The sequence below is a fragment of the Empidonax traillii genome, unplaced genomic scaffold, assembly GCF_003031625.1.
Source record: "Empidonax traillii isolate 1590-97213 ecotype Southwest subspecies unplaced genomic scaffold, ASM303162v1 scaffold1:size7828297, whole genome shotgun sequence".
Taxonomy (NCBI): domain Eukaryota; kingdom Metazoa; phylum Chordata; class Aves; order Passeriformes; family Tyrannidae; genus Empidonax; species Empidonax traillii.
In genome coordinates this window covers 558,159-580,831 of record NW_020955194.1, presented here as the reverse complement: position 1 = coordinate 580,831, position 22,673 = coordinate 558,159, and the positions used below count along the sequence as shown (strand labels likewise).

Here is a 22,673-nt window from a genome sequence, read left to right as displayed (position 1 = left end):
AAGCAAATATGACACAAAATGTAATTCTGCTGGCTGAAGGAGCTAAATAAACATTTATCAGTTTATTTAACTGATAATCCAGTTACCATAAGACAAGGGAATGAAGCAGGTTCACCCTCTCTCTTACAGAATCCCAGAAGTAACAAGTGGGAAACTTCAGGAACAACTTTGCTCTGGCACCAGGTTGTGCCTTCAAGCTGAGCTCTAATGTAGAGATCTGCTGCAAAGCCTTTGACCCATCTGCATTAGCAAAACTTCCAACAACAACAACAACAAAAGTCAAATCTTCCAATCATATCCAAAGAGTTTTTATTTTCATTTGCTCTCCCCTTCCTCACTGTTCCCCCTAAGAGAACATTAATGGTCTCTCATGGAAAGGCACCTCATTCTTTACCGAAAAGCAAAGAAAAAAACCAAAACACGCAGAGTAGCAATAAAATACCCAAATAATAAAAACTTAACGCCAAGAAACGCTGCAGGCAAGAGTTCTTCTGGTTCTACATCAAAACCAAAAACCAAGCTGCCTGGGCTTTAAAGTTTTACCTGTACTGAGAAGCATCAAAGCTTTCAGAGAGATGTGCGTCCCACCCAAAGATGCAGACCTTCAGGAAAGGCCACAATTGGGGGCTGGGGGAAAGGCCTGGAAATATCCAAGATTTCTCCTGTGCAAGAGCACGATTTCAGTTAGGGCGGAGGGAAGGAGCCAGCTTACAGTGGGACAGCACAAGCCAGCTTTGGCACTTGTGTTACTGAGAATAACGGGGTGGCTGTCCCCACCTCAGCAGGCAACCAGCTGTGAAGGTTTACTTGCAGCAGTGACCACTTGAGCAGCGAGGCATTTCTCATCCCAGGGAAAGCTTGCTTGCTACCTGTGAAGCTACCCAAGTCCAGCTGCTACTAAAACAGAGACACGAGGTAATCGCTATTTCCAGAAGAATTAACAGGATGCCGAGGGTGACACACGAAAAAATGTCAGAGTAAAATTTTAAAATAATGAACACAAGTAGGCTTAAAATCTACATTGCCTTTTTTTTCCTTTTTAAGCCCTACCCAATGAAAGACAGTTTAACAGCATGAAGTGCAAGTTGTCTTGCACTGACTCAAAAAAATCAAACCCTGAACATTCCTTAATTAAATGGAGAAGTCTCTTGGGAATGACACGGGCAGAGACCATACTTTTTGCACACCAAACCTGAGCAGAGACTGGATTTTGTTTCTTTTCTGTAAATACACAAAACAAGTATTTTTCAAGATACAGCTGAAGTGGTTTCAAAATAGCCATGACCCAGGTCACAATCAGAATTTTGTATATACAATTCGTATTTAACTTAAAAAAATAAAGAAGTTCAAAATACCTCCAGAGAACATTCTAGCTTAGCAAAATGTCCTGTACAAAAGTAGGCCACATCTGTCGCTTTAAAAGAAGTCCACAGCAGTTGGTCTCTTCTTAGCTGACATAGTAAATGGTTTCTTCATCTGGGGCTCTCTCGCTGGGGTAACTGTGGGTGACTTCAGCACCCCATGACGAGGTTTCTGTTCAGGATTGAAAGCCACACGGGAGGGTCCCTCTGGGCTCACTAATATACTTTTGTCAGTCTTTTTAAATTCTGTTGAAAAACAAGCCAACAAGTTAAAAGAAATGCATCTCCTGGAATAACTGGGCACGTCAATCAACAGTGGAACTGCCCAGCCCTGTATGTCTGCCCTAGAATCCTTAATTGCACTAAGGATCAGAAGCCTAAGGCTGCAGAGAAAACGAAGAGATGGTGGTGAAGCACATCACTTTATCAGAGTCCCTCGGAGAACAGGGTCTGCTGCAACCCACTGAGAGGCTGTGAACCATTCCCATGGTTCCACAGACCACCAGAGACTCTGGGCCTACTCCTGAGACACAAGTGTTCCAGCTATCCTGAAGCACACCACACTTGAACAACGTTGTTTAAAAAATGATGATGGCTAAGAAATGTCTCTACTGATTGTTAAACAGCACTGCTCTAGTGTCTCAAGGTCATCCCTTCTGCCAGCAGAGGCGCTTATCTATCATTTTGTGCAGCTGTGTTGCACTAACATAAAGATACATATCTAAATACACTGTTCTCCATGTAAAGGTGACTTATTGCACACCTCAGAGAGTTAAAAATTAGCTAAATGAATACATGGAATACAAATCTATGCTATGGAGCAAGTCATTTATTTAACAGGTAAAAAACCATTCTGCTTAACAGAAGGGAAATGACATTTATCAGCTCGTGACCATCAGTAAACCACCGGCAGCCAAGATAAAAAGGAAACTTTTTATAACATAGGAGACCATGTTAAAGTCTGATCTTTTCAGCATATCAGCACCTTTGTCCCGGGAAACAAGTGAGCAATGAAACTGCGAAACCCACGTGTTTCCCTCAGAGGTGCCCTGCAAACAGGCAGCTCAGGAAGGCGACTCCATCGCTCTGCTGCAGTTTTCCATCTACGAGGCTCCTTCTGCAGGTCAGCAATGCAGCACCCTGGCATTGCTCAAGTCTAGCTGTTGGGCTCAATGTCCTAAACTTTCCCATCTCCTCTGAAAAGGAACCTGAGGAGGGTTTGTGAACTGTATACAATCATTGCAACAAAAAAGGATCAGAATCATCCTGTTCTAGAGGTGTTCTCTAGGTGTGTGTGAGTGCTTCCCCCTCCCTCAGCCACAAGAGACACGGTGGACACACACAGATGCATCAGACTCACCAGCAGTCATGTTTTTATTCAAGCCAAATGTGACTTTTTTGCAGCTGGGTGACTGCAGCTTGTTCAGCTATAAAACAAAATGGAGACATGAAAAAAAAAAAAAGATTTGTGAGGCAATGCTGTGAGTTCTTTTATCTGCATCCCACCAGTGGAAAGCAGCCTGCTTCCTTCATCTGATTTGGAACTGTCACAGTCCTCTAGCACTGACCCCTGCTAAGACAGCGCTCTTTTTCTAGCCAAAAGCAAACACACTCCATTTGTGGAGATATCACAGACTCTCCCTAATGTCATTACATAATTCAACAACAAACAAGAAGATATTTGTGTATTAAATAGAGTGGCCCCACTGCACTCGGGCCTCAAAGTGCTGAGAGGGCTTGAAAAGATATTACATGTTAAAAGGCTCAGAAAAGAGGGCAGTCTTTTGAAGCCCTGTGCTGTTAAAATCTCCACAGATGGGAAGAAATGGAGGCTCAAAGTCCCTTTGCAAGACTGAAAGTCAATTTATGCTTTTGCTTTCTTGTGAAATGAGCAGATTCAGAATGGTGTGTATTCAACAAGAAAGTACTTTTGAAAGCAGAGGGGAAGGAAGAAGAGGTTTTAGAGGTGCCTACAACTCATTTTCTGAAACTCTGCAGCCATGTGTGACTCCGTCCACGGGGAAATGCAACAGCATTCCCAGTTTTATCTGCTCATGTTAGGAGACTAAAGCAGAGTGGAAAAGACAGCACGAGTGAGGTCACACCCTTTGGTGGGGCAGGTCTCTTGGGAAGAGACTTGTACCCATCCCTCTGTGAGATCACCTCACCTGCAAGGGTGTCCTGGTGGAGGAGATGGTGCTTCTTGCTTTCCTGAAGAACACGCCCTTTGGTAAAGTCGTTTTCTCAAATTTTACAAAATCGCTCCCTGGTTTTGCTTTCTTTTTCTTTAACGGTGACAGAGCATCACTGCTTTCCTGTGAAGGGGGGAAAGGATCAGTACAACAGCACTGCAATTAACTACACCTAGTACATAAGCTCATGGTCAGGATTAACTCTTAAGACACAATTTTGCAATTAGCATGACTGAAAGCAGAAATTTAAGGCAAGCTCTGCACAGAAATAGGAAACTGTCAGTGCAAAGCACAGAAGGAAGAACTTGTAATAGATTTGCCAAGCCCATCAGAGTGCAAACAAACAAGCTTTTCTCCATGTGGATGAGATGAGGCTGCCTTGCAACTGATCCAGCTCTCCTGCACACAAGTGATTTTTTTTTTTTCCCCCTGAGCAGAAGCAAAAACCATTCTGTGCTACCTCTGGATGCATAAGATACACAACTAATGACCAAACCCACCTATGGGCTAAGATGGAGACTTTGGAGAAAAAAATTAAGCGGAGTATGAAGTCTTTACACTGTCAGAAATCCAGCTGTTGTGTATTGCAGCTGGTATGCTGCCTCAAATTCACACTCTTGTGCCATTTAAAGTAATTCCTCCCTCCAGCAGAAGGCAATTAGAACCTGTACTGGAAGAGCTTTCTAACATGCTGTCTACAGACTGTGGACCAGTCAGATACCTCTGGACTACAGTCCACAGTTATGCTTTACATCAACCTACAGATGGGAAATTCCAAAAGCAGTTCACTGACAAGCTGTGGAAAATGTCCAGGGGATATGGCCTCTTTTGATTTGAAAATCACTTGTGCTTAAATAAAGTGAAAAATCACAGGACTTTTAGCTTCCTGAAATTTGGATACACCCGTGAAATAATGCTGATCTTGTCTGGTTTTTCCCCTTCTCCTCCTCCTCCTCCTCCCTCTCAGGATTTGAAGCTAATTCTTTGGAGGTTTGTGTTGCCCTTGAAATCAAGAATCAAAACATGCCCCTCATTTCTGGGCACAAGGCCAGGATTACGCAACTAAAAACCAGGAAATAAAACAACATGTTATTTCTCAAGCAATGAAAACAAAATTAGCAAAAGCTTTATTTCCTCTGCATTTGTGCATTTTAGCTTTACCCTGCCCTCCTCTTTCTTACCCCAGTACTCTCACTCTCTTCCTGATTCCCAGATATCTCTCCTTCTCTCCATCCCCATTGCTCCCACACAACCACCTGGACTGGGGGTTGTGCTGCTGCTTTTCCCCTCAGTGCCTACGTTAATTTGTGCCAACAACTCATTTCCCTGAAGTTTGCAGGAACTTATCTTGAATCTATTTCAAGTCCTGGGAGCCCGCTGGGCAGCTGCAGCAAAGTTTTACAGAAATAGATGGGGGTGGCATAATCCTATTTTCTTAGAAATTACATAGACAAAGACAAGGTATGCAACACGGAATATTTATTTAGGCTACAGGAGACAAAGCCAGTGGTTCCTGCTTTGGAAGCCCTGCAGTGAAAGAAATGCAGTGGGGAGAGAGAAATGTTTTGTTTTTTTCCTGCTCAGTACCTTACCATCAAAAACCAGGAAATGCCAAAGCTATTTTATTACTATTTAAGCAATGTTTCAAGATGCATTTTTCCTCCCTTGAAGGGCCGAGGAGTTAATATCAAGTTCATTTACAAGGCTGCATTACTAAAGTTTAAAACTGTAGGATTAGTTAAGTCAAACAGAGGTGAGCTGACGGGCTACAAATGTGCACTTTTAAGCCAGAGGAAGACAGAGTTGTTTTGTATTCAGTATCTCATTTATGTTTTAGGAATCGTCTTTCCACTGAAGTGAGAGTGCCAGCAAGACCTCCAAGAATGTAACTGAACCCCTAAAAGTGTTAGGGTGAATATGCACATGGGAAGTGAGCAGATGAAAAGAACTTCAGTGGCAGAGGAGGGGACAACCCCTGCATTCTCTCTCATAGCCACACTATCAAAAATATACAGTGAAAAGTGCTTTTTGACTCTCAAATCACTGAGCAAAATCAACCTTATTCTACTTATTGCCAAGAAATAAACAGAGGTGGGAGGTAGAGGCAGGGGAGAAAAATTTCCAACCTGCAATGCATACATCTTTGAACCAGACTACAATCAGACCTTCCTAATGAAAAAACACTGTCTTTATAAGAAACTGGACTGCTCACAAATGTGATCATACAGGCTCTGATGACATTAAAGGTCACAGGACCACATTCTCTGTTCCATCTTCCCCCAAAGGCTTTCCCCAGACAGCCCTCTCAGTTTGTTTAAGATGGAGAAGGGAGTGAGCAAGAGAAGCCACTCCCGGAATTGCTGTGGGCAGCTTCACAAGGAGTTTATACTAATCTAAGTGTGTGCTGCTGCTGCAAAAAGGCCAAAATACGCCCTTTGTGAACATGCTGTGAGACCAACCAGAGACACAGTGCAAAAAAATAATTAACCCAGGGACAAAAAAAACCAAAAAACCAAACCAAACCAAAAAACCAAACCAAACCAAACCAAACAAAAAAAAAAAAAAAAAAAAGAAGATAATCCCATCCTGTAACATCCCAAATTTCAGCTAGATGGGCCCTTCAAGCTGAGTATCTGGCACAGGTTTTAGTGTCATTGCACAGGAGGGCAGGAGACTGTAGCAGCTGTGGATTTCTAGGGATAATTGAGCTCTTTTTGGTGACAATGTATGACGACATCAGCATTCAGCCCACGGAGCCCCACACTCAGAAAGCTAAAGCCAAATTTGAAATTGAGCCTGGCAGCTCATGAAGAAGGCAGAGGAAAGAATGAGATGTACATACCCCCTTCCTGCTTTTCTTGCATGCAGTCTCCAGAATCCCATTGGCTTCGACAGAGTTCAGCACCTCTTTCACTTTTCTCTTCTTTTTCAAGGTTGCTGCATTGTGACTGGAGACTTTCATCCCTTCCAAGCCAACCAGCTTTGTCTTCAAAGTGACCTTTCCAGAGGGCGCAGATTCAGACCCTGCATTTTTTGGCAGGGTCCCCAGAAATCCCTCCTTGTCGGGTTTCCTGTCACTTTGCTGCAGAAGGGGATCCCCATTCACCACGACAGCCCCTGCTTTCTGTTTCTTCTTCACAGCCTTAGGAGTTAAGGGTGTGTCAGACGGGCTGGCATCCTCTGCTGCACTGGCATTAGCCGGTCCATTCTGACACGCTGGTTTTGCAGGAACATTCTGTACTTTTGGATTCATTTTCTTCAACTGACTCTTCTTACTGTGTTCTGGGACGGTCAGACTGTTCTGTGCAGAGATACTGGGATTTTCTCTGGTGTCAGTTGCTACATTTGTGGTCTCATTGGCCTCATTTAGTAACAATTTCTTTTTCTTCTTCTCTTTGATATTTTCTGGCACCTTTTCCTGGCTAGAAACATTAGATCCAGATGTTTCAGCTATTCCCTCCTCACAATTTCCATCAGCTGTTCCAGGATCAGCCTTTGGGCTGTCCCTCTTCTTCCTTTTTTTCCTCTTCTTCTGGGGAACTGATGGCATCTTCACACTTGAGGGCTCTTCCTTATCCTCTAAATCCATCACAAAAAGAATACCATATAACACAGATGTGAAACACCAAGTTGCTTACAACAAGTTAATTCTATCCTATTTTTGTTCCTTTCCTTTTCTTTTGAAACAGGTGTACCATTTTCCTGCTATCAGCCTGCACAACAGTTTTACTGTTCCACTAGCCAGGACACTGCAGTCCACTGACATCTGTCCTAATTAGTATTTTGCCAATCCTGCCTTGCCACAACTAACTTCTCAACCATTCCCTGTGAAAACCCAATTTTTTACAGCAGTATTTCTAGAAAGAGTTGTTATTACCCACCTGTTAAGCCCATCAGAAGGGCAACTCAGGGGTTCGATAGTTTGGTTGGATATTTTTGGGCAGGGCTGGGCACGTGTCACATCAACATAAGCCATGATGCTACAGACACTTGCACCTTGTTCTCAGTAACTCTCTTCACCTTTCAAGAAACACCCCCAAATTCTTCTATTCTAACAGTCATCTTGTTCTAAGACTGACATGTTTCTGTTTTCCCATACCAAATGCAACTGCTCAAAGGGGCAATGCAAACACCTGCTTCCAGTTCTGCTTTTGATAGAAATTTTTGGGGTGATGCTTGACTCAGAACTGGTCAGAGAATTCCCATCACTTACGAAGAGAACTTCATTTCACATTTAACCTTCGTGGCAACAGGATACAAATCAGCACATCCTGAACAACAGTGTTGCCCTCTTCAGAACAGCTCGTATCTGACACTTTGCCAAACTGCTCAAGTCACTGCAGATTGTCTCTCTTCCAAACGTTGATCTTGCCTTACCTTTTATTTTGTCCAACTCGTTTTTCTCCCAAGGCTTGACAGCTTTTTTCTTTCGCCTTCGCCTGTCAAATTCGTCATCGTCTTCATCCGGAGAAACATCTTCAGGAATATCTTGGGGGAAGATTCCTGTTGAGGAAGGATAAGGTATCAGGAAACTAATAGTTTTATTTCTATTATTATTATTTTATGCTGTTCATACACAGCAGAACTCCCACAGAAAGAAAAAAACAACTCCTTTTTCCCCACTCAATCTGAAGGAAAAAATCACTTGACTGATTCCTATTTGTTTAAGTAAAAATAATCATCTTTCATTTAAGGACAAAGCACAGGTTGCTTAAATTGTGAAGGGAATTTGGCCATCTCACCAAAAACATGTAATGCATCTTAAAGAGTTTTAAAAAAACCACAAACCCCTAAAATAATATTCTTGAAATACATATTTTAAAAAAAAAGAATAAAGTATTTCCAATACACATTGTATGGGAACATTGAATATCCTTTAATGGAAGGAAATTACTGTCTCTGTGTGGTGTTTAATTACTGTGTCTGCCCTTACCTTCTGCTAAGTCCTGGAACCTGGAGGTGGGGATGGAGGGAGAAAAGAAAAAACAAAACAGTATTACTGGTTAAGCACCAAAAATAAGAGTAGCAGAACACTATCACTGTACTTACTATGGTTTTGTCAAAACAGGAACCACGTATTTTGCACAGGAAGTTACAAAGAGCCCACTCTGCAAGAGACCTGCCTCAGAAATCCCTAAACTCAAACCAAACCAACGAAAGCACCGAGAAAACAGCGATTTAACACTTCTACACCTGTACCTTGCAACACACACAACCTGACGTCACATCCTGCAGCACAAACCCACCCGAGGCAGACAAAACCTCAGCTGGCCGCAGCTGCATCAGCGAGGAACAGCAGCACAGGCAGCTCGTGCACATCATCCAGGACTGTGACCTGCTCTCGTGACAGTTGTCACTGGGACAACTGAGGGTGGGCAGAGAGCAAAGGGACAGTTGTTTAGGGCAGGGTGGCACATGCAAGGTGTGTTTCCACGGGACTCACTTTTTGACCAGCTTGTACAGACGCTTCCTGTTCAGGGAAGGTGTGTTTTTCTTGCTCGCCAACTCGAAGAGTTTGTCAGCAACAGACTTGTAATCGAACTGTCAGAAGGAGAGTACCACACAGCGTTTTTGAGTTTGTTCATGCAAGATGATCCAATGCAACTCATGTTGCCAGTACTTCAAGTATTGAACTCAGTAGACAGATGGTAAAGATATATATCTTTAAACAGCCACTTCCTTTAAACCCAAAATACTTTTCTCTGTTGAAGTTTATGCCCCATTCACACACATATACTGACTTTTCCAGATTGTTGCTTCATTAACAGAACAGCTGAACTCTGTATCACTGTCTCAAATGTTCTTAACCTTATTTCTTGCTCAACCTACTTCAAAACTCCCATAAATATTTAGCTAAATATCGGATTTAAAGTGTGTCACGTCCTAATTCTTGCTTGAAAGCCACAGAAACACGAAGTGCATCTGTTTGATGGGTGGATCTGTCAAAAACACACTTCACTGCACTGGGTTTAGAAAACCCAAATTGTAGCATACTACTCTCGCTCCTATGTATCCCACCATCCCTTACTTTTGCCTTTATTGTCAGTGAAACTTAAGATGATTTCTTCACCACCCACAGTGACCTGGCTTTTAGGACATATTTTTTAACTCGTGAAACAGGAAGGGAGAGGTAGAAAACGGAAGGCAGGGGAGAGAGGAAAGAAGAATTTAGAATTTACACTTGGATTTATTTTACTACAACTCAAAGGATACACATTACACTTAAGATCACCTTACATTAAATCAGAAAGAAACTAAATTTTTGTAATAGTTATCCATTAATGCCTTTTACTTTTGTACCTTTTGAAAGGGATAGGAAAAAAAGAAAAGAGAGGAGAAATATCAATAACAGAGCAAAGAAGCCACAAACCTGAAGAACAGTCCCGATCCCATAATCAGTATTTTCATCAATATCCTCTGTTTTTTCAGAGCTCTGTGCTGATTTTCTTGAAAAACGTCTGTCTGCTATGACAGAAAAAAGACTGAGTATTAATACTTGTTGGAGATAGTAAATCCAAAACTGCAAGGAGGGAAGACAGGAAAACACAATTATCCTTACAACACCCCGAACAGAGCAGAAATGTATTTTCGAGAAAATCTTACCAGGGCGATTTAGAACCTCTTCCTCCTTACCTTTGGTTTTAGGCACCTCCTCTTTTTCCTGTTTGTCGTCTTCAGAAACATCCTCCTCATCACTGTTGCTACCCAGTTCTCTCATCAGGTCCTCGATGGCGAAGGGGGACTGATCCACAATCAGCTCAAAGATTCCGGTGGCTACAGCGTGCAGCAAACACCGGCTGTGCGAGGAGAGAGCAGGGGCAGAGCTGAAAGGCAGAAGTGTAAACACCCTCCCCCCTCACACTAAATAAAGTGGAAATCTGAGGGACACAGAGAAAGAAGTAGAAGAACATCTAGCTCTTCAGATGAGGGAACTGGACAAGTTACTCCCTAAACAGAAGTCCTTCAATCCAGTGTCCTGCTGGTGTCCCTCTCTTAAATTTCACTGCTTATACATTGCAACAAAGACAACCAGCTCAGCTGCTCTGTAAATGTTAAAAAAATAAAATAACTAGATATATTAACCAACAGAGGTTGGTAATAGTCCTTATAAACCCATGATTACCTATAGCTTTGATAAACACAAGTTATTTTCAAAGGACTGTGCACACTACTGGTAAAATACCCTTCCTTTCTCTGCATTCTGAGGTTAAGACACTTCTTCAATCCATTTATTACCACGTGGAGTGGCAAATTCAGATTTTCTTAATTTTTAAAAAATATTTGTCTTCTCATTAAACTTACTCCTTTGATTTGGCAGCAAGTCTGCAGAACGGTTCAATGAACTTGAGATTCTGGTCTGCTGTGAGCTGTATGATCAGAAAGAAAAAAGCAGTGAGTACAGTAAATATTGTATGTGTACACTCAAATTCCTGGAATATTTGGTGTTTGGGTGATCTTCTTTAACAAAGTCTCTCAGCATACTAATTCCAACTGAGAGGAGTATTTAAGGATTTTTGTTACAGGCACTTCTCTGTTGCAGAGGCCTTTCCTCTCACACCCCACAATCCAGAAGCACAAAAGCTGCGGGCAGGATTGCCTGCAATACTGCAAGGAATACAAAAGCAAAATTGCTAACAGCTTTGCCCATTGGAAGGAGAAGGATCAGAGGCCAGAGACAAGGGAAGGTAACTGAGCAGGCTTGATGTCAGTTTTTGCAAAAGCAAAGACTGAAAAACATGTTCACACAAAGGAAAAGACACTAAGTCCCTTCTGTTGAAATAAACAAATGAGACTGGTCTAACTTTTCTGTTGCTATTTCCAACCTCAGTTTGGAGCAGCATAGCACTTTCTTCATGGTTACTCCACGTGGCTAGGTTACAATTAAAACTGTTAAAAAATACATAATCTAAAAATGACATTTCTTCTAAAATGTTTCATGCTACGGTTAACATAAACAGGAAGAAAATGACAAGGTATTTTCTAACCTCCTTTGCACCAACTTTCGCCAATTCATCCAGATAGATATCAATGAAATGTAACTTTATCCCACTGGGAGAATTGCTGTCTGGGTCCATAACTTCTTTCATTAGCAGCTGCAGCAATGGTTCAACCAGACTAAAAAAAAAAAAAAAAGAAAAGAGGAAAAAATTAGAAGAAATTCATATTCAATTGCTCATGCTTTATTTGCCTTGAAAACAAACTCTAGTCATCCACAGCTTTACTAGTTCTTTACAGTTCTGTATGGATATCCAACACTCATGAAAAATAAATCCAGAGATCAAATTTCACATCTTAAAGCAAACTTTAAAAAGATCCAACTATGATCAGAACTCCTTACGATCTAGGTGACTTTGCAGCATCAGACAATCCACTCAGCACAGTTTGCTACAATGAAAATCACTGTTTTAGAATCCACACCTCAATTTGGGCTGAAGTTTATTATGCCATGCTATTGATGGATAGGAGGAGGAATTCTACCATTTGAGCAGCTGTTACATGAATCCATCCTCCATGGGCAGCACCTTGTACCCTTCCATTTGAAGATGGAACTCTCTGCCACTGTTAAAGCTGGGTCTGGCATTATTGTGAATGATTAAAATTGCCCTTGTTAATGATGAATAAGAGAAAGCTGTAGGTGGGAAGTTGGAGTGAACATAGACAAGGGAAGAGAAAGGGTATCTGGAAAGAAAGGGAAGAGAATGTGATAGAACATAACTTGTTTAGACTGCAGGTGCCAATGGCAGTAAATAGAGGGAAGTGAATAAAAGAAAGAAGGAAATAACATTCATTCACTTGGGTCTGTGAGGGGAAGGATGCTGCAGTCAGTGCAGTAAAATTCAAGGTACTCCATTTTCCTTTTTTCTAGAATCTACCTACAGAGGCACAAATGAGACCCAATTTCTAGATACAGGACTACTTCTACATAGCCAGAGATGCCAGTAATCTTCTTTTATAGTTAGACCTGATGATAGGAAAGGAAGAGAAGCCCATGAGACAATTTCCATTTTGGTCAATGCCCAAGGATTAAATTTAATACTGAACCTTCTCAAACTCATTTCAGCTGTGCAGAATTTGCTTCCGTTAAATCATGGTATTCACTGTCCCTTACAGCAAAACAACCACACTGAAGAACAGATTGAGAGCTAAACTAGGCATAAAAAAAATCACCATTCCAATTGTTCAAGCCAGAACTGACTGAGAAGTCCACAAGTAGCTCTGTGGCTCAGTTATTCACTTCTGGGGTACTAACAAATACTGCTGGAGTGACATTGCTCAGAGACATGCTCTCACTGCTGCAGCTGAGCAGCAGTTGGGACTTTTTTCCTTTTCTTTTGTGTTTTATTTTTTTTTCCTTTTTTTCCCAAGGCCTATCATTGCTATCTTTCAGGAAAGTGAAGCTATTTATATTCCAAGCTTTCTCCCCTGGTGTTCTTTGGCCCTTCCTACAATTTTACCCAGAACAAACATTTCCAGTCCCAAAGAGAATTCAGAGCATTCAAAACCATAAAGATTATTTTAGTTTAGTACACCTTCTTTCAAAAGCATTTTAAAAGAAAAGAGAAATGAAGGACATGCCAGGCAGCTTCCAGGCTCCACTTAGGAGGGAAAGGCAGTTCTTGAGCTCCCTCACTCTGCAAAGAAAGGAATCATGAAATTCTCCTCCCACACTGCCTCCACTGGTGCTGAAGAGCCTTCAGGAAATCCTTCCAGTGGCACTGGAAAAATGGAACCCAAAGCCATAAGAAACCTTGTCAGAGATCAGTTTGGGTGATCTTGTCTCTGCCATGGAAATGTGTGTGGGGAAGAAAAGCTTTGGCTGCATCAACCCCCCCTCCCACACCTTCTGCTCCTGTCAAGGAACATTTTCATCTCTTCAAACCTGTGGGCATTTACCCAGTGCAAAACTAAGGTGGAACAGGAGGGACGTGGTGGACTTCAGCTCTGCATTCCTTTGTGCTTCCACAAAAACATGCCTGGATGCATTCCACATTTCAGAAGGCAAGAGAGGGAAAAGATAACCTTAACAGGTGGTTATCAAGCCCTTTCAATTAAAATACGTAAATCTCTCCATCAGTTTAATGACAAAAAGCTTAGAAGTGGCACAAGAGCTCTAGACAGGGCAAGTGACTGCAATTATTTGCCTTTTGACAGAGTATAATACAACCCAAATCACTGATGTATAGAATGAAAAGGAAGATAGTTTACAGTTAAGGAGTTCTGCCTTATCAAAGGAGAACTCACTATGATTAAACACAGTAAAATAAAAATAAAATAAAATAAAAAAAACCAACCAATCAGAAAAACAACATAAACAAACAAACAAATTCCTTTTCCATATTTTATGGTTCCCTGTCAAATCTCTCTGCAGACGATATTGCATTGATAGTTCTTCTGTCTAAGTCAGAAAATGAAATACATTAAATACTGTATTTAACTTGAAAAAGTATAGCACCTGACTCTGTTTCTAAACTTCATAAGTGATCTGAAGAACAAACAACCCTTAATGTTAAGACTCCATAACAGTGCCACCTATGGAAACAAAGGATCTATTAAATGAAAATATATTGGATAAAATGTAAACTAGGTGACTTCTTTATGATGCAACTCCATTCAGGAATCTCCTTACCTTTCATCCCATTCATTTCTTTTCAGCACCTCAAAGGACTGCCTCAAAATCAGACGCATCAGCTGCAAAGCACAAAGTTTGTTATACATGTTGTTCGTGAAAACAGGCAAAGGGGTCACTGCCACTGAAATATGAACAGACTTCTCAGTAAACCTCTTTGTAGCACAGGGTGGAAGCTGCCTCGTGAACATTCTGACAGACTCCTCTATCATATAAAGAAACAGAAGGATGCTGTGAAGCTCAAAAGACAACAAACTATTTTCATATACTAAGCACAGAAACATCCATGACCATTCCCACTATCAGCTTCCTCTTGCTCCATCACCCTGATTTCTCCATAACTGCTGCCAAATCTAAGCTTCAGCTGAAGAAACATGGGACAGATGACAACAATAATAATTTAACTTCAAACTTGCAGTAAGAGACAGTCATATGTAAAATAGCTTCATTCAGCTTGCTCAAAACACTTCACTTACTGAAATAACTGGTATCTGCTAACACTGTGAAACAAAAATCAGCAGTGAATGTGCTGCAATTAACTTTTTTCCAAAGACAAGGATTAATGGGATTCTGTTCCTTACAAAAGCATGTCTTTTAAGTTTCTTCTTTCACTGATTTTACTGCTTGTTTTAATATACTGTTTCCTATAGAATGAATTCAGACAGCTGAATGTACTACAGCGGATACTTTAATGGTAGAAAATTGGAGCTCTAGTTACAATTACTTTACACAGAGCCATAAAGAAGTCTTTAAACAGTCTGATCTGAATAATTATGTTGGTACAGTGTCCTTTGAGATTGATTTGTATATGGAACATAAACACTATGAGGAAAATGTTATAAAGGCAGATAAGAAAGCACTTGTATAAACTTGTATAAACTTATATAAACTGCGATGCCTTTTAGATTTGCAGTGGTGAGTGAAAGACTTTAAAACAAGTATCTCTTGCAGTGGGTCAGGAAGATGGTCCCTTGTCTTGTCTTACAAAATATATAAACGCACATGCAGGGAAAGTTGCCTTCCAGCACATTTATTCTAGGAGAAAAATGTATTAAATTTAAGTACAGGTTGATATTTCAGGTGAGTTATTACCATGTAGTACTTGTCGAGGCGCAGGTTGTCTATCCCGCTCCATTCACGGCTCATCGTTTGCCAAAACGTCTGGAGGAACAGGTGTCCTGGGAGAGAGTGAGGGAAAAAAAACACCTGCAGGTCTGGCACAACAGGTTAATCTTGCTAACCTGAAAGAACCTCAGGAAATCCCTTCAATGTGACAAAGGGATGCAGTTTTTGGTTTTTTTTTAAAGTAAATTCCCACTTTACCAATAGTTTTGTGCCTTACTAGGGACTTATTTTGATAGAATACTTCTAGCAATCAACACATTTATTTCTGTATGAAACTAAATCAAAACCCCTCAGCAACCGTAACGAAAATACTTCCAATACAGTTAGCCTTGAGTTGTAGGAACACCCGAGTTTTAACAAATATATTCAGCAAATAATATTTTCACTACTGACAGCATAAAAATTCTAGCCAAATTCTGACATCACAGAAGGAAAGTATTACATGGAAAATAAAATTCTACTCTCAGGGAGAGTTGCTCAAAAACTGGATCTTTCATGACAACAAACAAGTGAGAGCAAAATATCCGTTCTGCACCTTTTTCTACCCATGCAAGTTTTAGCACTGACCGAGCACTCTATTTCAAGTGCATTTTGAATTATTAGGGGCTTAACAGTCATGAAACAAGAATGGTTTTGAGCAGTAAATACACAGAACAGTCTGTGCAGAATGGAGAAGCAAAGGAAGAAGTTTGTTTTGCTGCCCATCCGGCAAAGTCTCCCCTTTATCACACTGGAGATACAACTCCCTCTGCAGCAGCCACAAACAAAGGGTATTTCGTGCTTCCCTTAATGCAATCACACACACCAGCTGGACAAAAAGGGAAAGGAAAAAACCAGAGAGCATCCCTATCTGTCTGACTCTATTCTGGCACTGTGATAGTGGCCTAAAAATCACCAGAAATTAAAGCACCTCAGTAAAGCATTAAATGCTCAAATAGTACTTACGAGCCTCTGTGTTTTGAAACACGTGGATAAGCTGTGAGATATTTGCTGCAAGTTCCTCCTAAAAGTAAATAAATATAGTTAGTGTAGCACGTTTCAGAGCTTGGCCTCCAGAGCTTGGCCTCCTCGCTAAAGAGACAACCAGAAAAAGCAAGAAGTAAAGATTTCATGAAACATCTCTCAAGATGAAAAATATTCTCTCAACAGCTGCTTTAGTACTACAGTTATCCTTCCACTGGGTCAGCTGGAAGAGACATTTGGGGGGCATCAGAACCTGTTCATTTCACCAGATCGCTGCACAAATTATCTTTCTGACAGCAGACAAAATTAGATGAGGAGGAGGAAAATCCTGTGTACTTGAATTAACAAATGATATAAAACTTCAGGGGAACTCTTTTCAGATAGGTAAAGACAGTGGAGCTGTCTGTGCTACATGTGAGAAAAATGTTCAGACAGACAAGCGATTGGAAAACTGGTTAAATGAGGTTACTGAGAGCTGGTACTCCAAAACCAGACACAAAAGAAAATATAAAAACAGTTACTATACCTGTAGCAGCGGTTTATCCTGCATCCACATACAATAGAACAGGCCTTTCCATATTTTCAGCAGTTCTTCCTGGCTGAAGCCACCTACAGTGCAGAAGAAGGAATTAAATGAAAAAAAAAAAGCTCCACATTTTCACAAAAATATATTCATGCAGTTCCCCGCTTTCTTCTCTGGTTTTGTTGCATCTCTTGGGTAAATGTTGGTTGCTACTGTGAACACACTGACTGGAAGGCAACTTGGCATAGATCAGTGATTCCACCTGGTACCAAAGTGAAAAAGACTGCAAAGAAATCACAGATGAGATAAATACCAAGATAATTCTGATATATCTCTAGAATATTTTTAGCAGCGAGTCTAAAAGACATTTTTAATGAGGGCATCACAACTATTTTTGCCAGAGAGGTGATGTGCAGATCCTCAAACATAATTGATACGGCTTTTTTGTTTGTTTGGGTTTTTTTAATGTAAATTACCACTTTACCAACAGTTTTATTCCTTACTACAGGCTTGTTTTGATAGAATAAACTTCTAGCAATCAACACATTTATTTCTGTATGAAATGTAAATCAAAAATGCTCAGCAACTACAATCAAAATACTTCCAATAGAGTTAGTCTTGAGATATAGTAACACCTGAATTTTAACAAAAATATTTAGCAAGAAATATTTTCACTACTGACAGTATAAAAAATTCTAGTCAAATTCACATATCAAAGAAGGAAATTATCACATGGAAAATAAAATTCTACTCTCAGTAAGAGCTGCTCAAAAACTGGATCTTTCATGACATCAACTATATTCCTGGGAGGTAAAATTATAACAGTATATTGGTACAAGGCAGCTACAATGACCTACTACGGCTATTTTCAAACTATGACCTACTAAGTACTCCCAAGTAATTGCAAGAAAATCACTTTAGAAAGGCAATCATCTTCAGTGAGCTCAGATCTGCTCCAAAAAGATCACTTTTGACAAACTTTCAGGGGGCTCCCAATCAAAAAGCCCGAGACCCAGTGCTAGATCTAAACTGGGCACCTCCTCCTTGGACCAACACATGCATCACTTAAACGAAAAAAAAACCTACGAACACAATAGTTGAATTGTCTGCAGTTGGGCTTGGTTAAAAGGAAAGGAAGCAGAGCTGAGTGAGGGAAATATGCAAAATGCTATGGAGGAAGAAACATGTTCAGTAATGCTAAGCATTAATTATAAATTTAACTTAGATTTGACACTAATGTTAAGAGTAAATATGAAGCAATTTGGTTCACTGATTTAATATGCATTGAAATATTAAAATTAATAACATTTCTTAACAGAATTATATGTTGTATACCTATCAGTAAGAAGCAGGCTGAATCTCACACGCAGATTAACCCTACAGGGACATGGGACAGTCATTTGCTGCCTGTGGAGATGGCTCAGGAGTTCACAGAATTGAATCAGACAATCATTTAGGTTGGAAAAGCCCTCTAAGGTCATCAAGTCCAACCATTAACACAGCACTTACCAAGATCACCACCAAGATGTCCCTCAGTGCCACATCTACACTGTCTTTTAAATCCCCTCAGGGAGGGGGACTCCACCACTGCCCTGGGCAGCTGTGCCAGGGCTGGACAAACCTTCTGGTGAAGAAAACAGATTTTCCATGGGGTTGCTTTTCATACATAAAGGGCTTTTTAAAGTGTCCTGGGCAGTCCTGTGTCCATTTGACACAGGATTCTAGACAAAAAGTTTCAGATCAAGCTTCTTATCCTCCTCGCTCGAAAAGTAGTTTCGAGATCGTGTTTTCTGTTTTTCAACTTTGTGTGCCATCCCCAGCCACAGCTGGAAAACAATAATCATTCAAGCAAGGTTATTTTAGAACCTGGATGTATTGTATTAGCAACCACAGCGCACAAAACTGAAGGACTTCTTTACCTTAAAGCTATCTTGAGAAATATTTTGGCTTTAGGGCTTGAATTGTAACTCTGTCCCCCAGTGTGCGGGCTTGGATTAGTAATTTTACTCTCATTGATACTTTAATGCAAGCTTTGTCAGCATTTCTGTTTGGAACTTTGCTTTGATATTGCTACCATTAAAATTGTTGCAATTTTTCCTATTCTAGGTAGTCTCCAAGGAGGAGATCCACATAGTCACGCTTCAGTGGAAATTACATAAATCCTTTCTAGATCTGGGCCCAAGTAAATGCAGCACTGTCAGACAGAAAACCACCCAGGAATCTTTCCTCTTTTACTAAGTTATTCCCCCTTTACTATTCCTTCATCAATTCTTTTATAAACACACCCTCCTATTTTTCCTGGCACGGTACAGCATGCTCTTCTCCTTCAAGGCAGCTAACAAGAAAAAAAAAAAAAACCCGACAAAAAGGATCCCTTCCAAGGAATAAGGTGCTCATCCAAGCTCACCTGCACACATGATGACTTCAGTAGCTCTACGAATTCCACAGAGTTTAATTTCTCGCTGGAAATTAAGAGCTCTGGCTCTCTGAAGAAGCTTCCCCAGCACAGACCACTCTGAGCAGTCCTGCCTATGAAACATCTGACTGAGGTGAACATCAGGTGAACTCCAGCACTTCCTTCAAAACCCAGCATGTCCTCAACTCCTCAAGTCAGGGCATCTTACCTGGGCTGTGAGTCTCACCCTCTCAGAACACTGGATGAATATAAGGCTGCTAATTAGTAAATTAATTTTAAAAAAAACTTTCTCCTGAACATGCTTTCCCTCCAAGCCCAAAGAAGCAAACCTTTACTTCAATGCTATCAGCTTGAATAGTACTTAACAGCAAGTAAATCTAAGAGCTCTGGAAATAAGTCCCCCTTGTTTCCAACTCATTTGCATGTCACGGTGTGCTGATTTTAACACGCAAAACGTTCACATCCCAGCTGAGCAGTTCCCCCAGTGGTGGTTTCATAATGTCTTAAGGCAGTAGCTGCACCTGCAACCTCTTCCCTCAGTCAGGGCTCTCCTGTCTGTCTCGTGGCTGCTTCCACAAACTCAAAGGAATCTGCACTTTGCAATGGGATGCACAGAGCACTGCTGAACACAGAGAAGCCATGAACGGCCTAGGAAACCTCCAGAGCTAAAAACAGCAAGAGGGTCAGAAAGTACTTGGGAGGTATATGATGTACCTTTGCTTGTACTAGTCCTCAGGCTATCCCTAGGTCTTTGATAACTGCCAGAAATGGGACAACGGGCTGTTTGGCTCCCTGGCCTGACCCTGTAAGGTTGTTTTATGCGTTCTTCCCTCTGTAAACATGGCTAATGGGTCAAATACTATTCGCGCAGGGAAGAAACAACACCTATTCCTCAGTGTCTCTTCAAGGAATTGACTCATCTCCAACCAGCATTCCAGGTGCAGTTTAGCTCACGGGGTCAGGTCTAAGCTAATTCCCCAAAGCCAGAGGGGTGTGGATGCATAAACCTCTGCAACAGTTTCCCAAATGCTGCAGGAAACTTTATGAGGTCAGACCCAGTGCTCTGAAAATGCTCATGACCAGCTTTCCCTCATCACTGTGTCCAGCTTACACCACAGTGTGCTGGAAAAAGCAGTCCAGAAACACTGGAGACGCCCAAGATCCCTTGGGCATGTCTGCACTGTGCTCCTGATCACTCCACCAGGAAGGTTTACTGAGCTGGATCCATGAATTCACATAGTGCTATGACTGACCTCACAAGCTTATAAAATGTATAAATAAAAAATATAAAAATATAACATATAAAAATATAAGAGATAAAATATAGACTTCTATCAATAATATATGTATAATATACGCCAATACACAATATAGACATACTATGTAATAATATATAATTTTAATATGATATATAATTAAATAATGCATAGAATAGCTTATAAATATATATTTTATATAGAAAAATTGTAATTATTTATTTATATGTTATATATTACCTATGTTATATATCCTTTTATAGATAGATAATATAATACAAGGTTATAGGAATAACCTGCATCCATATGGAAAGAGTGCACAGGAGGCACTTTTCAGGTGTAGGCAGCTTCAGACTGGCACTGCCAGACTCAAACTGTCTAAAGTGTCTCCAGGGACACCACTAGGTTCTAAGGTGCCAGTACAACGCTACAAATAGGATTTTTGGAAACACTTGGGAAAAAAAGTTTTGGGTATGTGGAGCTAACGAGTAACCCAGACGGTTAATACAGAATCAACAGCAATTATACAAGTGCTGAAACACTCCTGAGCTTTCCTCAATTCCCTCCAACGCTCCTGAACATGATTCATGGAAGCAGGCAGCCACCACCTCACAGAAATAACTGAAAATAAAACTTTATGACGCATTTACAGGGCTGTTTCCAGCCTGGATCAGCTCAATGCATTTCCATCCTGTTTCTGCGAACGGGAGCACAGGAGCCACCCCGCTCCCGTCCCGGGAATGTTAATGCTGCCAGCAAGACCATCCCGCGGTGAAAGGGGATCTTCCCCGAGCCCCTCCAGCCTCTCCAGTGCCCGGAGACACTTTAGGGGAGGAGAGGAAACGCGAGTCTTTTCGCTTCTCTAAGGGAAGCTGGAGGGAGCCTGGGGGCAGCAGCGTGGCGAATACTTCCTCTGATGAGATAAACGCGTAAAATAAAATAAATAAAAAAAAAAAAAAAAAAAGAGGAAAAATCAAATAAATAAATAAATAAATAAATAAATAAATAAATAAATAAAGGAAGGAAGAGCAACGAAAAGAACCCACAGGAGGCGGGTCCCGGCTCTCCGCACACACGTGGTTCCCTCCCCATCCCGTCCGGCACCGGGGCCGGTCCCAGACCCCTGTCCCGGTCCCAGATCCTTGTCCCGGTTCCAGATCCTCATCCCGCTCCTTGCCGCGGTCCCCCCCTCATCCCCCGGGCCGTACCGGCGAGGCGCTGGGTCCGCACCCCGATGTAGCCCCGCAGCTTTTTGAGGGCGCGGTCCCGGATGCGCTTCTCGTTGGCGGCCAAGCGCTGCGCGAACTGCACCTCTGGCGGCTGCACGGCGGCGGGAGCCATGGCCGGCCAGAGCCCCTGTCCCCGTCCCGTGGCTGCCCCGGCCCAGCCCGTCCTGCCCGCGGCCCCCCGGGCTCCGCCTGATGCCGTCACGGGCACCGCGCTCTGCCGTCACCGCGGGGAAGGCGGAGCGCCGGGATGGGCGCCGGGATGGGCGCCGGGAACGCTCCCGGGAGCGCCACGGAAGGTTCGGGAGCTCAGCGGGGCGGCGACACGGGAGGAGCCCCCACGGGATCATTTAGGTTGGAAAAGAGCTCTGAGGTCATGGGGTCCGACGTGTGACTGATCAAGCACCTTGTCAGCCAGACCGTGGCACGGGAGAGCCACGTGCAGGCGTTTCTTGAACGTCTCCAAGGACGGGGACTCCAGCACCTCCCTGGGCTGCGCATTCCAATGTTTAATCACCTTCTCTGTGAAAAAATTCTTCCTAGTGTCCAAACTGAGCTTTCCCTAGCCCAGCTTAAGGCTGTGTCCTCTCATCCTGTCGCTGGTTGCCTGGGAGAAGAGACCAACCCCCACCTGGCTACAACCTCCTCTCAGGTAGTTGTGGGGAGCCATACGGTCCCCCCTGAGCCTCCTCTTCTCCAGGTTAAGCACACCCAGCTCCCTCAGCGGCTCCTCATCAGGTTTGCGCTCCAGACCCTTCACTAGCTCCGTTGCATTTCTCTGGAGTTGCTCCAGCACCTCGGTGTCGTTCCTGAATTGGGAGGCTCAGAACTGGATACAGAGCTCGAGGTGTGGCCTCACCACCGCCGTGCACAGGGGCACAATCACTGTGCTGCTCTTGCTTGTCACACTTACACAGGCCGGGATGCCACTGGCCTTTTTGGCCACCTGGGCACACTCTGGCTCCTGTTCTGCTGGATTTACTG

At 42.1% G+C, this 22,673-nt stretch overlaps 1 protein-coding gene across 1 annotated transcript; it reads right to left on the bottom strand.

Annotated features, from left to right (window-relative positions):
• Positions 1–1,296: 1,296 nt before the first annotated feature.
• RRP1B (ribosomal RNA processing 1B) lies at positions 1,297–21,847 on the bottom strand. Its single transcript, XM_027878517.1, has 16 exons — positions 21,672–21,847; positions 16,795–16,877; positions 16,251–16,308; positions 15,273–15,358; positions 14,181–14,242; positions 11,539–11,668; positions 10,856–10,920; positions 10,187–10,350; positions 9,924–10,015; positions 8,997–9,094; positions 8,487–8,506; positions 7,931–8,056; positions 6,396–7,132; positions 3,530–3,676; positions 2,722–2,788; positions 1,297–1,607 (listed from the first exon to the last, which is right to left on the bottom strand). Exons 1-16 carry the CDS (start codon positions 21,802–21,804, stop codon positions 1,417–1,419), a joined length of 2,259 nt encoding a protein of 752 aa, XP_027734318.1. The 5' UTR covers positions 21,805–21,847; the 3' UTR covers positions 1,297–1,416.
• Positions 21,848–22,673: the final 826 nt, after the last annotated feature.

Excerpts from the sequence above, each read along its gene's own strand:
- RRP1B (XM_027878517.1), bottom strand. The coding sequence starts at position 21,804 with ATGGCTCCCGCCGCCGTGCAGCCGCCAGAGGTGCAGTTCGCGCAGCGC. Across the intron at positions 10,351-10,855 it reads CTTGCTGCCAAATCAAAGGA|CCGGTGTTTGCTGCACGCTG; the intron begins GTAAGTTTAATG and ends CTCCTCGCACAG. Across the intron at positions 7,133-7,930 it reads CGAGTTGGACAAAATAAAAG|AGGATAAGGAAGAGCCCTCA; the intron begins GTAAGGCAAGAT and ends TGATGGATTTAG.